Here is a 19,762-nt window from a genome sequence, read left to right as displayed (position 1 = left end):
ATTAATTGAATTTATTAGTAAAGATATGTGTACATGTCCACACATACCAAAATGTACTTAAGAGATGGGCACGAAGAGGAGAGCAAAATAATTGAGGCAATATTTACTAATATTTAGTACTTTCTAAGAATTTCAAGTTTCAGGCCATAAGCAGTGGGGAGGGAAGGAAAGAGTGTGTTTGTCCATCTCTAATGGGAAAAAGAGAAGAGAGCTGACAGGTGATGTAATCCTTGCCAGCTGTTCCTACTGTGGTTCTAGAGGTGTATTAGTATTTCGGATATAAACTCATCTTATCTCCTGACTCTGCTGCTTTGTCACTGCTGACCAAATTCAGGTATCAATGCAATTCTTTTCTGTGGGAATAAGGAAAAAAAATCACTTTTAAGAGACAACTAGATTTGGAATGTCTCATGGCCTGTAACCCTTTGACCTTTTTGGTGCAAAAAACACTTTCCTTGTGGTATTCAAGTAAAAATTGATGGTTAGTTTAGCAGGAAATTGCTATATCTTTGAACTACCACAGTATAATGTTTATGACTTATGAAAGAAGTGACCCACAAACTTTGGTTAATAAGTTTGATCCTTTGTCGTCATTAACTTATCTATGAAAAATCCCAATTCTTATTTTCTACTTAACTTGGCTAAAAGTATTAGCAATAACAAAATACAAAAAAAAAAAAAAAAAAAAAAAAAAAAAAAAAAAAAAAAAAAAAAAAAAAAACCTTTTCCAAAAAGATATAAAATGAAATCCCCAAATTACATTTTCTATCTGTTCTTTGAAACATGTCTTCATTGCCATATTGTTTTATGCATTAATTTATTAAAAGTATCTTTTATAGATTCTTACCTTGGTATGTTGCCATTAAAATACAGTTGAAATCATACATTTTTGAAGAATTAAATCCATATAGTAAAGTATAATTGCAGGTCACTATTGTGAATGATAGTGTTCATTTCTCTCCCCCCCCCAAAAAAAAAAGGCAATTGGGGTTAAATGACTTGCCCAGGGTCACAGCTATGAAGTGTTAAGTGTCTGAGGCCAAATTTGAACTCCAGTCCTCTTGACTCAGAGCTATCCATTGCGCCATCTAGCTGCCCCAGACAGTGTTCATTTGTTTTAGAGAAATTCAGTTTTTAACTCTTTAAATACATGTTGTATATTATAATAGACATATATAGTATACATATGCAGTATGTTATAAATATTTTGTAGTACATTATACATTATAAATTCTGACCTGAGGTTCTGTTTGTACTGTTCAGTAAAAATAGACATCCATTGGTAACATTATATATAAACAATTCCGTTAAGGTCAACAAATGTTTTAAGTGCTTACTATGTACTTAACATAAAATAAGCACTCCATCTACTATCCAAATCATAAACTTTATTCATCGGTATCACCAGTGCCCAAAGTTGTCACTTTATAAGAAAATGCAGGAAATTATGACAAGGTTTTTTTGTTTTGATTTTTTTTTTCTGTTTGGGGTTATTCTTTTGTTGTTTGAAACTGATTACCAGTTTTAGATGGGAAAGAAGAATTTACTGATTTCCTTTAGGAAAAAAAAATATCATTGTTGACTTCTAAGCTTCATATCCCTCTCAAGCAGTTGTAATAGAAAATTCACCTCTATTGAACACAACATTCCCTCCCTCCTTGCAATGTACTTCAAAATATTTCTAGGATGTTTTTATACCGTCTTTCTCTAGTATTTCTCTTGCATTATTGACATTTTAATTAAGCTTCTCCATGTCTAAATAAAGGTAAATTAGAAAACCTGCCTGAATAGATAGAGTAGAATGAACGACATTGACTTTGGAATCAGAGGCTCTAACTACAAATCTCACCTCTGATGATTAAGGGAGTATGAGGGAAACAGAGGATGGAAATGGGTCAATATTGGATGCATCATGTAAGGTCCTTAGGTTTCCTCAGTTGTAAAATGAGGGGATTGGACTTGATGAATCCTGTATTCTCTTAAGTCCTTAGATCCATGATTTAGATGACTAAAATGTTTTCTAAATTGCTCAGAAAAGTGTTCTCTTTAGGAAACATTTATAATTGTTTCTACTAATGCCTTTTAAAACTGTTTAAATTGATCAAAAGGTGGGTAACTTTAATAGCCAGAAAATGGATTTATCAGTAAATCATACTAAAATTCAATTTGGGATACATATTATAAATGTCATAATCGAATTATTTTTCTTTTTGTTATCCCACTTAGTGTAATCCAAGCTTTCTTGGCTAAAAGATTTTATTATGTTGTATGAATGTTAATATGCATCTTGGGGTATTTTTGTGGTACAAATGACTTAAAAATCTTATCAGATGACAAGTCACAGGATGACTTGTGACCTTATCACATTTTAAAATACATGTAAATACCCCCATAAATTATGTTATAAAATATATTAATGTTCAACAAATGACCAATACTTAGGTGCTTTTTAAATCAGCATTTTTATAACATAAAGGGGATTAAAAATTCTTATTTTTATTCATCTTTATTCAGTAAGTATTGACCAAGTACCTTGAGCAACGTAGGTGCTGTATGAAATTTAATGACAGTCTCAATGCCTTTTAAAAAGTAGCTTATAGTCCATAAAATTTTTTATAACAACTTTCGTTCCCCAGAATCAGCCAAGAAAATGATACAGAGTTCCAGTGCTATTGAGAGAAATGAAAGCTTAGTAAAATCTTAATTCTTATTGAGTGAAAAGTTAAGAACATGGATTTAGCATTGGAAGTGACTTGAGAGCATTTGGATCAGAGGTGTCATACACAGGCTGAGCATGCTGCCAGTGAAAATTGCAGGCTTACTCCCAAATGTAATTGGGGAATGTTTAACAAAATGAAGTTTTCTAAGTCAGTATATAACCTATTGGGATTCTTTTGTTTGGTAAAGTTCATTTATTTGATATCTCTCATCTGGACTAACCCTCTGGTTTTACAGGTGCATCTAAGACCTAGATTGACTTCTCCCCTCTTTCTTAAATCTTTTTTCTCTCTCCAACATCTCTTCTAACCCTTTCATATGACCCTACAAAAGCCTGTAAGCTATCATTCCCTAACTTTTCTTCCTTTTACACCTATAATCCTAGATGGGATGGGGCATTGAAGGAGAAGGGAACTGCCTATTATTTATTTATTTGTTGTAAGGCAATTGGAATTAAGTGACTTGCCCAAGGGAAGTGTTAAATGTCTGAGGCCAGATTTGAACTCAATAACTCCTGATTCCAGGACAGGTGCTCTGTCCACTGCACCATCTAGCAGCTCCTAAAACTGTCTATTTCTTGACTCCACTTAACTCTCCTCTTACTTCTCAACTCTGATCACACCAAATCCAGTGGCCACTCTGAGTTTTAGTGACATTACTTTTATTTCTTTCAACCTCCCTGACTACTCCTGTGTACTCTGGTACCTAGGGGTCTCATCCCATTTCTTCCTAATCTCATCAATTCCAAGGTTATCATCTCTATGCAGATGATTTTGGAATCTATATATTGAGCCCTAGTGTTTCTTTTGACCTCCAAACCCCATATTACCAACCATCCATTGGATAGTCCTATATGCATTACAAAATGGTATATTACAAATTACAAAATTTCCCCCCATGAAACAACTTGCCCCCTTTTCCCAACTTCCCCATTTCAGTCAAGGATATACCATCCTTTTAGTCACTCAGGATCACTACTTTAGAGCCTTAATTCTTCAGTTTTGACAAAACTGAAGAGTTGTCCACCTCCACATCCAATCAATTGCCAAATAATTTTCTCTTTCCCTATATATATTTTGTGTTATTACTCGGGAAATAAAAGATATTTAAATGCTCGATTGATTACCCCAGGGTTACAAGGTAGTATCAAAGCCTTTTGGAATCTAGATCTTCTTACTCCAAATCCAGCACCGTTTCCTCAATACCATTATTCAATGCCAAGACTTTAAGTCCTTAATTTTCATTATAATGATTCCTCTGTCTGACTTGATAGTCCTCAGAAGATCTCTCTTTAAACTGTTAATTTGCATCACATGCACTTTTTTATAGAAAATATATTATCTGCTGACCATCATGAAGTCTAGATTAATTGATGCCAGATTTATGAGATTTTACCATGTGGACAAAATACTATTCTACCAAAGTTGTATTTATACCAGCCCAATTATCTTATTTATCCACCTCCTAACTACTATATTGTTCTTAAACCACTGCATCTGTTTGTTAGATGATGATGTTATGCTGTAGCAAACTTTTCATAATTATCTTTATCAGTTATCCTTCTACTCTCAACTTTCTCCATGGAAAAGAATATCAATATTTTGCTTTTTTTAGTAAGGTTGTACTCTATTGCTATGTCTAAATAGTGGCTACAGTAAGAATTTTTTTCTATATATTAATGTTATTTCTAGAAAAAATAGCACTGTTTGTTACTTCACTTTCAAATTATATATCCTTTCTCAAGCAAAAAAATGATAATTTTTTACCACTCCATAGTCTAGCCTGATATGTGTTCTTCCTCTTCTTACATCAGTTCTTAAAAAGTGCAATGTCCCAAGAATGCCTATACTTAACCAAACACATACTACTCTACTTTGGAAGTAGTAGAATAGAGAGAAGTTAGAGTCTATATCCTTACAATTTACTTCTTTTTTCCCTACTCCATCTTACCCTTCTCCCTATCTTTTTTACTTCCCTTTATTAGCCTTTACATTTCCACCTCATTAAATATGTTTCTACCCATGTTCAGAGAATTTTCCCCCGCTTATTTATTTGCTAATTCACTGGCTAGTAATGAAAGGTTAACATTTTTGTTCCAAAGTGAAGAAAAAATGGTGATGAAGGAATGATAATAGCATGAGAGTCCTCTGAGCATTTTTCACCTCCAAATAACTCTTAGAAGGTTTATATAGCTAATCTTTGTAAAACCCATTTTGAGAAATGCTTCTGTATAAGTGCTTATTCTAAAGTTTTAACTTTAAAGATGTTTTGAAGTGTTCTTTCTAGTCCTTCCACATTAATTCCAACCAAAAAATGTGCCTTTTGCAACTTTGGTTCCACAGCTTTTCCGAGATTCTCGGAATCAAACATGCCCATCTGGAATATTACTCTCCCTCCTACATATAAGCAGTTTGTGTTTCTCCCAGCTACCATACTCCAAAAGACAGTTTTTAAAGTATTTGACTAAGGGGCTCAAGAACCACTGCCTTTTAACTAGAATAATGCCCAAACATTAATTTTTAATATCTTTTTGCCACATTCCCTCTCCATCAAGGATATCTGAGGTGGAAAGTTTAAAAATCTGTTTGGAAGATCAGTCCCACCATAATCAAAGATAATACCTTATTCACTTGTTCTGTGCATGATATTTAATAGACATAATTTGATTTAAATGGTCTTTATAACTTAAAAAGGGATAGCATACCTAGCTAAGTTTGTATTTTGAGGATGAAGAATTTGGAGGTGAGAATGAAAGGTGAGTATTTCTTCTATGTATTCTTTCTTGCTCTATTTCCTGTCTTTTTCCTTCATTAATAATCTAATAGGTAATAGAATCCACACTTTTGTTTTAAGGTAATAAACAAATAGTCTTAATGTGGTCAGTTCTTCCTTGGAATAAGAAAAGAAAAAGCCAAAGGGAATTTAAACCTGTAAATTTTATAGTTAAGTGTCTGGTCTTTTGGTCAATAAGGGGGAGAGGGAAGGGTATGTATGTTCCTACTATGTGCCAGGGCCTGTGCAAATATCATCTTATTTGATCCCCATAACAACCCTGCAGCATAAGTACTGTTATTGTCCCCATTTATAATTGAGAAAACTGGGGTAAATAAACATTAAATAACTTATCCTGAGTCACCCAGGTAGTAAGTATCTAAGGCTGTATTTGAACTTAAGTTTTAGTGATTCCAAGCCCATCATTATAGTCCCTGGACTACTTCTCTACCTAAACTCACCTAGCTGAGTTTTGGGGTCCATTGAGCCTTTTTTTTAGTTGCCTTTGTACCATTCTAAGTCAAATCCCACTTAATAATCTATACTATGGTAATTTTTGGTATGACCAGCATCATAGTTAGTCATTATCTTAAGACATTATTAATTTTATGGAAAAAAGTTTTGCATGACTATACATGAAACTGAAAGGAAAGAGAATCTGAAATTCAAAATTTTTAAAAATACATCTTAAAAATTGTTTGCACATGTAATTGGAAAAATATTCCCAAAAAGAAATTATTCAATTATTCATTATTGAATAATAATTATTCAATTATTCATTGAATCACTAAATTGTAGGGCAAAAGAGAGCTGTAAAACTTAATCAAAATCTTCCTCCTGTACTCACCCCCTTTAAGAAAGAAAAAATTTAAGTACATAGATAAGTGACTTAGTCAGGAAGTGTTGGTGTCTCAGAACCTTTAAAAAACAGACCTGACCTAATAATTTGTTGTAGAATCAAGCGTTAAAGGCAAATTATTTGTCTTTAGCACTTGACACATAGTATAGGTGCTTATTTAAATGCCAATTAAATTTATTTGAATGTGGAAAATTTACATAAGTCTGTCTTTTAGAAGTCCATTGGGAATACTTGACTTATCTAAATGATCATATTCATCCTTAGGTTTGAAGAACAGGAATTGGTATTGTAACATGCAGGTAATAAAACTGTTGGTAAAAGTGATCAATATTTGTTTTGTTTTAATAAATTGAAACACTTTTTACTTTAGATTACTAAAATATTGTTAGCATTTAAAATGTCCCTGTTGGAATAAAAAAAAAAAAAAGATTTGGAATCATTAAGGAAATTTTAAGTATTGCTTTAATGAATACTTAAATGATCTGGATAGGATCTTATGTTTACTAATAATGTATTGCAGCTTTACTGGTACATCAGAAGGCCAGAATGGACCGGCTTCAACGAGAACTTGAGATTCAAAAGAAAAAGCTGGATAAACTAAAATCTGAGGTCAATGAAATGGAGAATAATTTAACTCGGAGGCGTCTAAAAAGATCGAATTCTATATCCCAAATTCCTTCAGTAAGTTTAAATAAAAGCTGCTATTGTTACTATATTTCTTATCATAAAGCCAGGGTGCCCTTTCATTAAAAATCTAACTTATTTCTACAAAATTGCAATTAAAACCTTTTTTTTCCTGTTTCTTTCCCTGTATTAGACTTCCTTTCCCCAGACTAACTTAACTTGAATAATATTTGAGGGTTAAACAGAGATCCATCTTAATTGGAATTATTTTTCAGCTTGAAGAAATGCAGCAATTAAGAAGTTGTAATAGACAGCTGCAGATTGACATTGACTGTCTAACCAAAGAAATTGATCTTTTTCAAGCCAGAGGTAAAGTATTGACTCAGTGTGTAATCATCTGAAAATATTTCTCAATTAATTTACTTTTTCTGTTACTTAGAAATAATCATTTACAATTAATAATCCTATTTGAATATTTGATTATCTACTAGCATACTTCATTAAGAAAATTAAGATTTCCACTGTATTCTCAATTTGCTAGAAAATATCTCTGGTTAGTCTAAGCTAGCTTTTTATTTTTCTTATATAAAGAGGAAGGATTATTCTGGTACATCATTTTTTAGTATTTGAAGAATTAGTAAAAAGAAATATATTTTCAAGTAGATTTTTTTACTAAATAGTGAATCATTGATTTATTTTTTGCCTCTCCTCTCTTTTTTTTCATTTACCATTCAAAGCCCTTGCTATTGAACACAAAGAAAAAGGTCTCTATTTCAGTAAAAAAGTAGTCAAAATTTTCTTTGACATTAAAAGAGGGAAGATAAAGTAACTTGTAAATTTATAAGTTTCTATGGTGCATACTTTTCCCTCTATTTACTTTGTGTTTTCTACACACAGTAGAAATAACCAACAGATATTATGTATAATAACTTTGTTTATAATTTCATTTAGCCATATGTAAACTTAAACTTAAGAGTTAGAGAAGTAGAAAAAGCTCAGGGAGATGAGGGAAGTCAACACAATTGTAGGTTAAAATGTATTCTTTAAAGAGAATTCTAGAGATTGATCTCCAAATTACTTTCAATTGTGCTACTCTTACCTCATTTCTTAGAATGTCTTTCCTAATATACCCTTGATTCAAAATTAAGAGTAAACTCACACTTCCCTGAGAATTAACTATAATTTGAAATCAGTGAAAAAAAATTTCTGATATTCATATGTTGTTGATGATTATTACAAAAAGAATATTTTTTGAGATTAAAAAAAAAACTATCTTTTGTTTTAGGACCACATTTTAATCCCAGCGCAATTCATAACTTTTATGACAATATTGGATTTGTAGGTCCCATGCCACCAAAGCCCAAAGGTATGTGAAAAAATATCATCTTGAAAAACAACAATTTTTAAATCCCATGTTATTTTTAACAACTTCTACTTTAGGATCACATCATTTGAGCACCATATAATTTAATCTATTTCCATTACTAGTGAATTCATAAAAATAATTTTTTCCTACTTTGGATTTGAGGGAAAAATTTTCATAGTTGTGTTAATACAATTATCCTTTTTTTTTTTTTAATTTTTGCATGCATTAGTTTTTATTATCTGTTACCCAAATATTGAGTCTTACAAGATATTCACCAAATGCAAAATTTTGGGTTCTGAAATGTCATATTATGACTGCCCTCATCTATCAATTTTGGGTGAGTTTTTAGATTCTTGATAAGGGAGACTACATCCTAGAGAAATTCTTTTTCAAGAGGGAAGATACAAGAATTTTTTGCATTTAGAAGATTTCATATATGAAAATGAGATTATTTTAAATTACTAGGGATGCCTTATTTGTGTTTTAAAGGATTAATTGAGCACCTGAAATATATTTACAGTGTGACTTGACTTATACACACTTTTTTCAAGGAATATAAATATTGAATAAAGTGAAGCAGGCTATTGGTGTATTCATTAGTATCAAAAAGTTGTAATATTGGGATTTTATTGACATGAAAAATAGATCAGCCTTTTTAGGAAAATTTCAAATGAAAAAAAAAACATTTAGTTAATCTGTGATCTAGCAGCAGGAATCCTGAATCTAGAATCAGGGGCCCCAAGTTTAAATTCTGGCTCAACTTCTTGCTATTTATGTGATGATGGTCAAGAAAGTTCCTTTTGTCCAATCATCTTCAGTATTTCTTAGCCATAAAATGAGGAAGTTGGTTGATTTCTAAATGATCTTACAGCTATAAATCCTGTGATACCATATTAATGCTTTATAAATACTGGTTGCCACAATTAATAGTCGGTTCTGAAAATTCAGGGCATATGTATGCACACAAAAAAGTAATAATCTGCAGTGAAAATTTTCTCTAAAAACAATAGGAATGTTAAGAATTTGTGGTTTTTTTTATATAGCAGGGATTATAAACGTAAATGAGTGAAAAGTTTTAGTTTGAATTACAGGAAAAAAAAAACAATAAATGGTTAAAGCCAGAAAAGGTATTTTTTAAAAGCTCAATTATATATGTATCCTGAAAGAATTCATGTAGTTTAGATAAGAGTAGTGACATGATACTAATTCCAGTGATAATAAAATGAAAGGAAAAGGAGAACAAAGGAAAAGAAACAAGTATGAGAGTGGCCAAAATAAATCTTATTTTCCCATCAAGGAGAATAAAAGTAATAAAGAATGGAAATAGTAGAAACAAATTCAGTAGCAATTAGAAGTAGATTGACATTTTCCAAATTCAGTCTGAAAATATGACTAGTTGGGACAGTAAACTTCTTTACTTGAACTCATCCATTAAAAAACATGTCCTTGCTTTTATATGCAGGTGAAATTGAGGCAGCAAAATTGGCTTCAAAACTTATCCTAGAGGGAAGGAGGCTGTGTTATAATGGTTTTAGAATCATCTTTTAAGTATTTTATTCCACCGAAGCTAAAACCTATTAAGTGTCATGCACAGAAACTAAAAACCTTGTGAGTTTCTAATAGTGAATCAGAAGTACTGAAATATACTAAATTATTTCTGCCTATATTGGTTCATCTATGAATTAACATAGCATCATCTGTTCTGCCTTAAGTGGAAGATTTTGTATTGTGAAAGAGAATACAAAGTGCTTTTTACAAGTACTGGGAGTTGGGGGAGCAGGGAGGGGAGTCAGGAGAGAGACAGCTCATTTTCTGAAATTTTAATTTTTTGTATTATGTTAATGAGAATTCAGAAGTTTGCATTTTACTACATTTTTAATTACACTGTAAGTTTTTCTTAATATATACTCCTTTTGGCTAGTACATTTCTAAAATTAATTTTTCTTTACACGTTTTCTGTTACATTCTATAAATAATACCATTATTTCTTTGTCAAGATACCTTAGACTGCCTAGCATAAGTCATTAGGGTTCATATTCTAGAAAAATATATTTTTTGCTTTCAGAGTAATGCAACACAAATATAGCTTTTGATTGTTACCATATTGAAAATTGATGTTTGTATTTGAGCAAAGTATTGATAGTTTCCTCTTAATGAAAAAAATTCTTGATTGTCCTATGCACAAATAAACCATCTATGAGAGCTTCCTGATTATTAAACTGAGCCTTGTGGGTATTTAATAAAATAAGATAAATATCTTTTTTGTCCCAGAGAGCTTTACCCTAAATACTGTTTTTTATTTTCATGTCTTTTGTTCCTTAAATTTAAACCTTAAGAAATAGAACATCTTCATTGATAGAATAGCCTACTTGATAAGAGAAAATTATATCTCATTTAACAAATTTCTTATTGTAGCATATGATCATCTATACAAACTTTAGTCAACTTTTCATTATTCATTACCTACTTAGCATAGCAACAAAATTTATAGTTTTTAAGCTATCTTCCTAGGCCAATTTTAATAGTATTTGAATGCTTTTTAGAATGCTTCAATATAACCCCCAATAGTCCAGTGTAGTTGAGACTAAGGACATTGAGAATTTGTAAATTTTCATACACATAACCACCTTAGAACCATAGAGGAGATGTTTGGTTCAAATGTACATTGGTGAATAACCAAGAATGCAAACACACCTAATCTTTTTCATTGTTCAATAGAGCTGAAATATGAAGAGAAGCAACTTTAGGAAATTATCTTAGGTATCATCAAAATCTTGTTATGTTGGCAATACAAGACTGAATATGGGTATTGATTATTATTATGATTAAAGTATTTGTTGTTTGTTTATGAATAAAATTTAAATTCCTTAGTTTTTTTTTTTTTTTTTAGTGAGACAGTCGATGTTGCCCAGAATCAGCACACCTAGTGTCTGAGGCTGGATTTGAACGCTAGCTTTCCTGATGCTAGGGCCAATGCTCTATTCACTTTGCAATCTAGCTGCCCCTTTTGGTAGAATTTTTTTTTAAGTAATCATGCCTATCCTAATAAGTATTTTCTGTTCTTGAACATGACATAATTCTTCACTGTAGAAAGATCTTTACTACATAAAACTCTATTACAAAAATAAACATTATCATATATTTTCATTAGAAATTGAATAATTTATTTTCTTGAATAAAAATTAAAAATAAAAATGAAGCCTTTGCCCTCAGATACATTTATAAGTATCATTGCTCTCAGAAGGCAATATTAGTTGGGGTTTTTGTTTGTTTTTGTAAAAAGTTGGTTTTATTTTAACTCATGAAATTGGTTTTGCTTCTTAAATCTGTTTATTAAAATTGGTTATCAGCTTAGATTTTACAGAGCAACCTAATCTGAAATCTACCTTGCATTTTCCCTTTTATTCTGAAATGAAATATCAGCTAAATCAATTACATATATGTTGATAATAATGCAAGATAGAATTACCACTGGAGGATTTTTAAAAATAGGTTACCTTTTTCCTTTACCAACCTCAGAGTTATTCCAGGAATCAATGTATTTCTCATTATCCTATCATCTTCCAATGTGCTGAAAAAAGTCTATATTCACCTGATAGAAGAAAATTCTTTATTTTCTATATATTGAGCATACTTGAAAGCATCATTCTATAATTGCCCTTTTATTTACATTTTAATGTAATCCACCAATACAGATTACCAACTCTTGATATCAGGGGCTCATACTTGGGGCTCATAAGAAGTCCTTTCAACCCCCAAAGTGTATAAATTTCAAGAGTCCATGAACCTACACAGAGGGAAAAAATTACATCTTTATTTTCACTAACCTGTCACTGAATTTTGGCCGGGGAGGGTGGGAGAGGGGAATGACACAAAAGACTGTCTGGCTCTCCGGAAGCTCATTCTAATTGAAAGAGAAAACCTATAAAGGATAGTTCAGCTGTAAGGCAGGTGGTAATGACTGGTAGTTTTCCATCTCAATAGATGGAATAGAGTTGTTGATTTCTATCTACTTCAGGTCTTGTGATATGTCTGACCTACCACATGGTGGGGGAAGGAAAGTGGAATGAGGCACCTCTTGTGGTAGTGGCTCTTCCCAATGCACAGCAGTCCCAAATGGATCTTTGAATGAAACAAAACAAAATAATCAAAAGAATTTTTGTACCACTTAATTTGTTCCAGATATAATTTTTGCATTTCATTCAATTTAAAACCATTTCAAAATTGACTCATTTGTTTTCAAAGAAAACTGGTAGAAAATGTATCACTTAAGGTTTACATTTTATTTTTTATTTTGAACCTGACAATCAACAACAAACTAAGGCAAAAGATGACTGAAGAGGCCCATATGTGAAATTACATATCTCTATTATGTATAGCTTGTATTTTTAAAAGAAGATAAATCTAATATACCAGTTTCTTTGGCTTTCTCTTTTTGAACCTTATTGTTCTGCTTAAAAAAAAAAAAGTTTTAATGATCTTTTCTTTCTTTTGGTATAATTATTTCTAGTCTTTTTTCTCTAATGTAAAAAATACTTATTTTGTAACAAATAAGTATAACCAAGCAAAATAAATCAATTCATTAACCATGTTGGACTGTGTGTGCCTCAGTCTTCCCCTTAAGTTTCCCACTTCTCTCAGAGGCAGTGGATTGAGTCACATTTTTAAGATAATATAGAGAGGAAACAAAATGTTCACAATATAGAAACAGATGATATAAGAAGAAAAAGCTTTTATGCTACTCTAGTAGGAAATAAAACTGGACTTCAGTGACATTCATACTTGGTATTTTTACTTGGTATTTCCAGAATACCACTTCAGAAGCTATTGTGGCACATTTAAGAATTTTTTTCACTACCACTTAATATAAGCAAAATAAAACTAAAGCTTAAAGCACAGGGTTGCTTCAGATCAAATTAGCTTCTCTGTATCTATATCTCTTTTCTCCTATTATAAATTGGAGGGGGGGAAGGAAAGATGGTGCTCAACCCCCATACACACATGGGAATATTGTGACATTTAAATAACATATATAAGTGGTAATGTTCCCCAGGAAAAAAAGCAAGGGGAAGAAAAAGGGAGGGGAGATATCATAATGTGATATGATGGTTAAGCTATTACTTGATGCTATATAACAATACCAACATTATACGCAAATTATCTGATATTTTAACAGACCTTTTAATTTCCCCCCCCAGCTTTGATTTCTAATTAAAAATGTTTTGGTTGCTTGCAGATCAAAGGCCCACTGCCAAAACACCAAAATCTCAAGACACAGAAGAAGATGAGGGAGCTCAGTGGAATTGTACTGCCTGTACCTTTTTGAATCATCCAGCCTTAATCCGTTGTGAACAGTGTGAGATGCCAAGGCATTTCTGAGCCACAAGGCCCAAAATCTTCTCTAGAAAACCATAACAGATTTTCAAGGAACTATTTTGTCATTGGGGAATAAATGTTTCATTATTACATAGGATTTTGCAAAATTGAAGGTGTGACAAGATGGTGTTTTGCTTATGTTAAATGGCAGCCCACAGAGATAATAATACCTCAGTGTTGCATTGCAGGCAGTTGAAATTCATCAGATGAAAGGTAATCTACTGAAAGACTTGGTAGCCGGCTGCCTAAACCATGGACAGTATTACCGATATCCCATTAAGGATAATTCTTGGTGTTCAATACGTGGGTGTTCCCAAAACAACGTTTTCCCCTTTGTCACTACTGAATTTTGACAGGGGAAAGGAATAGAATGGTAGCTTTTTTGTTGTTTTTTTAAAGCTTTCAGTGAAACACTACATAGGTGGTAAAAATTTAAAAGGAACAAGATTTAACTATTTAAACTGTTTGCTGCCACTTAGTGCCAATGGATAGGGGAAGAACTTGACGATTCTGTGGTACTTTTGGCCTTGTCTTTGTCTTCCCTGAAAACATCTCTACTCTGTGAAGTTAGCATCAGTCCAGTCATGTCTAAAGATGAGAAGGGAAACGGTGTGCATTGTCTGTAGAGGACAAATGGTGAAATACCCTTGCTTTTCTTACTGTACATAGCTCTGGAGCCTGCTCTAAGTGACTTCTTTTCTTTATTATTTTCTCGTATTTCTCTATGTATAGTGTAATAGTCTTTTGTTAACTTTCTTTTTTTTCCCCTTTAGTGATTAAGCACGATCATGTCCTTTTTTAAAAGCTTTTATCTGAGAGAAGCAATGCCTAAAAATAAAAAAGAGCATTAATGAAATGAAACTATGCACAAAATAACTTTACTCATTCTGTGCCTTGCCCTTGCAAATGCTGTACTGTGAAGACCTGCAGATTCAGCATGGTTAAAAATGCAGGAAATATGGGAAGATTTATGCATTTAGTTCACTCTGAATAATGAATTTTATGGTGGGTGACTCAACAGTGTTCTGTCCTTCACAAGGCAACTTAAAACAACAGATTATCTTCAACCTACCAAGAGAACAACGAGAATAAGCTTGCTTCATCCGCCTGGGGTGTTGCAGAACTTTCAAGAGATATTTATTGAGGAAGTGAAGTACACACAATATCAAAACCAGCAACTGAATCACATAAACTCCCCTCTTCCCTTCCCCACCTCCTTTTTTGAGAGAACTTTAAATACTTTACCATTTGGGCAATCAGTTTCTAAACCTGACTTGGTGGCAGTGTCACATATTTATAAAATGAGGCTAGCCATATTTAGGAAAAACAGAAGAAAAGCTGGAAAAGGAAAAGCCAACAAGCAGACTTGAACACTGAAGCAAACCTCAAGCATCTCTTTATTTTGATTATTTTTTTTAATAAGGAAAACTACTCAGATGATCAGGAATGTATGTAATTGAATGAAATCAAGCAAAAGGAATGACAGTATGCATTTATAAAGGACAACATGAAAGGATTTCTGTAGCAGCACTTAGGATGAGGCTAAAGGAAGTACAAAAATGTAGCAAAAGGCAAGAGACAAAGTAGACTGTCATCCACAGTAAACATTTGCAAGTGGACATTTTAAAATGGAACAGGATAATTACAAGCAGTCTAAGTGAATGCAAAAGCCTTGGCTTTGAGGGTTTTGCATTTTGTAAATGGGAAGAAATATGACAATCCCAAGTAATTAGGCAGAAGAACCAAAGCACTTGCATTTGATGCATTTTGTTTCTAAAATGGGGCCTTGTTTTTTCAGCTTCATCTGCAGTTCTATGTGAAGATTGATAAATCAGTTTTTACCTGTTTTATTAATAAAACCTAATTTGGATATCTTGAGTTGATGGTTGTGATTTAGATGGGCAAACTGTCTTTGTAACAGATAAGTTATTTATAAAAATTAAAAAAAGTTATATTCTAATGTTGAATTTTGTGACTTGTTTTTAACCTTGTAGAACAGTGGGTAAGTGTACTCCAATGGAACATTAAATAACCATTTGAACCAGGAAAAGAAGTTAAAATGCACAAATTACATATTATGGTTTTAGACTGGTTCTCTTAGATTGTTTCTCATAAGACCATTGCCCAGTTTTCTCCACAATAGGTTTAAAAAAAAAAAAAGGCTGTAAAATTATCTGTTGTTTATCTTTCAAATGAGCCAGGACAGTAAACAGTAAGTCCTTTTTTAATGGTTTATGGTGGGAGTCTTAATTTATACAACTTTTCCTTGTATTTGTCCCCCATTTTAGAGACTCACCCCTGTGATGAAAGTAAGTGAAAAAAACAGTGTGGTATAGTAGAAGGAGCAATTAGGTGTGGCAGCCGAAGGAGGCTTAGACTCACAGCCTGACTTAGACAGTTGTTTCTGTCTTTTTGTGACCCTAGGAAAATTACTTTGCCCCTCTGGGTCTTTGTTTTCTTAGAAAGGAGGGATTAGGATAAGCCACTAATAAAATCTTAAAATCCACTTAGTGGTTTCAGATAACTTTCAAATTTAGACTTTGACCTTGAGAACAGAAACAAAATAAGCATTTCTCTTAAGATGGTGATAAAAGTAAGGCATGATATTAAAAGGGACTAGAAAAAACACGGGTAAATCTGTCTTGAAATGCAATACAAAGGAAAGAAACACGTCCTGCCCTGAGAGAAGGTGATGCCAGCACATGTTACAGTCTTTAGAGTACTTGCAAATTATTGAAGTGGAATGTAATAGTCTAAACCTGAGATGGAAAGATTGGAGCCTTTTTGTTTCTGATCACTAATTATTCCTTGGTTTTGGTGTTCTTTGCATTTAAAAATGTATTTCTAGGCAGTTGGTGTAAACTGTTTAAACTCAGGGAAATATGTCTGTGAGATTTGTCAGTTTTGCTCTTATTTACCAACAGCTAGCACGTATTACTAAGTTGCATTTCATGTTTCTGTGTCAATATCTATGGTGTTTTTTTTTTCCCAATTTTGAGAGAATTGATTATACATTTCCTTGGAAATTCCAATTGCTTTTATTACATGAATGACCAATCTGAGCTATATCCTACTCTTGGTTATTTTAATATTGGAAAGTAGGAATTGAGCAGTTTCACAAAACACATCGACCAAAAAGGAACTTGTTTTAACCTGCTTTTTTTTTTAAAAGAACAATGCTGCACTAAAAAAAGTGGGAAAATTGACAGTGAATTCGTCCCTTTTTCCCATCCCTGTTAGCAACAGAAATACTAACAGCTAAAAAGTAAACTAGAGAACCTATTCATACCTCAATTAAATTGGATTTTGCTATTTGTCTCAATTGTATTAAACCAGTAATTTAAGAGTTAAACAGTTAAACAGTTGATTGATATGTTAATTCATTTTTCATGATCTCATATTTCTACTACTCTAGAATAACAATTCTTCTAAATCATCTCTTTATATATCAAATGGAATCAGAAAATTTTTAATTTAAAGATATAAAATTACATTATTAATATCCATTTTACTTGAAGATTAAATGGCTCAAGACTACCTATTAAGTCAAGTTACTTATACATGGGTAAATGTAATTGGGCTACCTGGAGAAAATGAAATACCTCTTCTGAGGGACTACAATTTAACAGCTTTGTATTTGTTAAATTGTGGTTTTTTTTTATCTGTGTAATATCTTTAGGAATCTGACATTAAAGGACAATTTTAAATGGTTACAATTATATTCAATGTCAAATAATATTTCATTTTAGTATAAGCTTTCTGGCTTATAATCAGAGTAATAGTTACATAGAAGGAATGAATTGCTATTACATAGAAGGAATGTAACTATTTAGACAAATCATAAGACTAGTAACAATTCCCTTAAAACTGCTATTTTTTATAGATATAAATGTACGTAAATAAACATTAAAGGCAGCTTAGTCTACATACTACTGGACTCTGAGAGCCAGAAAAATTGTAACTTTATTTATACTGTGTAACCATAGAAAAGTTACTTTGTCTTTTTTTTGTAGACTTCAAATTCTTGTCTTTTAAAGTAGAAATAAACATCCTAGTATTCTACCCAGCTCACAGAGAGGTTGTAGAGATGAATGGGATTTCTAAAGTTCTCAGAAGAAAAAGAAAAGTACTATTTTCAAACAGTGAATTCATGAATTTTGTGTGGGGCTTTGCCATTTGGTGAACTTTAAAAAAAAAAACCTTAAAATTCTTAATTAACGGTACTAATTACAAAGGTAAGTTTTATGCCATTTATCTCTGAAGTTAATCTATGGGGCATCTCTTTAGTAGGATCAGGTTTGCAGTTTCTGTAATTTAGTCCTTTTCCCCCATTTAATTCCAAGGTTAGTTGCTAATGGAAAAGATTATAAAGTTATTGAAGGTTAACAAAGGATGAAAGTGTTTTTATGTTTTTGTTAAATGTCCAGCTATCTTAAGGAAAAAAATGTATTTTATGGTGAAGCATAACAGGCAAATTACACCTTCTCCAGGAAAATAAATACTTTCTTCAAAGGAATTGCTTCAGTGTTTGTCAGCTCTGCATATTTGTCTCATACTTAAAACTGACCCAGCAGATAAACTTTAGTCTGTTGGCCTTCAAAAATTCACACCTTTTTATACATTCTCATTTTCCTTCTGAGAGAGTATTGCTTTCCCACATCATCTATGCAACAAAACTGTTATAACATGCAGTCCAAAAAGGTTTTACACATATCTCCATGGTACAGTCAGCAAACATACATCACCTGAAAAATTTGTAGATACACAAACCATCTAATCCTTCCTTTGAGCCACTGTTTAATTACTCTTCCTATTTGTTAAATTATTTGCAATATTCTGAACTACAAAACCATATACCCCTTAGAGAAAATCTAGTCCACACACAGAGGTTCATTTAAGTATTAGAATTTTAAATTCCTTGATTTCTCCAGCAAAATTAGAAGATACAAACTAATGTGTTAGAAAGGAATTTGATGACTGTCTAATCCTGCCTGTCTCAAAAAAGGATTTCCACTATGATATATTAAACAGTAAGTTGTCTGGTTTCTGCTTAAAGATTTCTTATGAAGGAGGACTGACTGCATTTTAAGGCAACTCATTCTCTTGGATTCCTCAGGATGTCTTTCCTGGCTTTAAGTCTACATTTAATTTTTTTGTAACTCTCCTTTTACTCCTAGTTTCAGCCCTCTGGAACTAATCAGAACTGTGCTTTTGCCTTTCAGATATTTAAATATAGCTCATTTTTCTCTGAGTAGGCCAGACATCTCTTACTTGCTTCAATCAGTTTTAACTGCATGGATCCAAAACCCTTCACTATCCTAGTTGCCAACCTTAAATATATCTTCCACCATATTATCTTTCCTTAATTGGCACCCAGAACTAAATATCATAATCTAGACATGGTCTGATTAAGACACAGCACAGATTATGACGTCCAAGTCACATTAGTGTGTTGGGGGTTTCTTTCCCCACTGCCATGTTACATCACTAATTCATATATATCTGGCAAAACACTACAATGCCTGAGTTTTATTCAGAGAAAAATATCTAAGTATACCTCCCCTTCATGTACTTTTAATTTTTTAAAGTCCAACATATGATGATTTAATTTTCATCCTCTTCAATTAGAGGTGTCCAGCATTCCATGAGTCCTGTAACACTCCAGTGATGAACCAGATTAAAATATAATTGTTTATACTTTAATAAAATAAAAGCATAAAAAACCACAATATTATATCAGTATGCAACCCATAGGAATCCTTATAATTTAGCAGCCACTTTGTCTTAAGTGTCAATACAGTGCATATATAGATATAGATATAGATATAGATGGATGGCCTGAGAAGATCTTTGGCTCTTCTAACTCATCCATGGTATTTTTTTGTTGTCAATTTTCTATTATCTGCAAATTTGTTCAACAGTTCATCCAAACTTTATCCAAGTCACTAAATGAAAATAAGTCACAGAATTAAGTGCAAATCCTTGAAAGAATTCAATAATTTGTTAAACATGAAATATGTCTAGGCATTGAGAACTCTTCCCAAGGG

General features: G+C 32.2%; 1 protein-coding gene across 2 annotated transcripts in view; it reads left to right on the top strand.

Annotated features, from left to right (window-relative positions):
* Positions 1-18,231, top strand: part of TAB2 (TGF-beta activated kinase 1 (MAP3K7) binding protein 2) — a 104,710-nt gene extending 86,479 nt beyond the window's left edge. Inside the window, exons 4-7 of one of the 2 annotated variants that reach the window (XM_031937646.1) lie at positions 6,870-7,030; positions 7,249-7,342; positions 8,259-8,339; positions 13,576-18,231. In XM_031937646.1, the coding sequence (XP_031793506.1) occupies positions 6,870-7,030; positions 7,249-7,342; positions 8,259-8,339; positions 13,576-13,718 (479 nt within the window). In that variant the 3' untranslated portion in view covers positions 13,719-18,231. The remainder of the gene's footprint in view (positions 1-6,869; positions 7,031-7,248; positions 7,343-8,258; positions 8,340-13,575) is intronic. The other variant, XM_031937647.1, reaches the window with a different exon arrangement.
* The last annotated feature ends 1,531 nt before the right edge of the window (positions 18,232-19,762 follow it).

This window comes from Sarcophilus harrisii, chromosome 4 (assembly GCF_902635505.1).
Source record: "Sarcophilus harrisii chromosome 4, mSarHar1.11, whole genome shotgun sequence".
Taxonomy (NCBI): Eukaryota; Metazoa; Chordata; class Mammalia; order Dasyuromorphia; family Dasyuridae; genus Sarcophilus; species Sarcophilus harrisii.
Note: the sequence above shows the minus strand (reverse complement) of the source record. Positions and strands in the feature narration are given on the sequence as shown.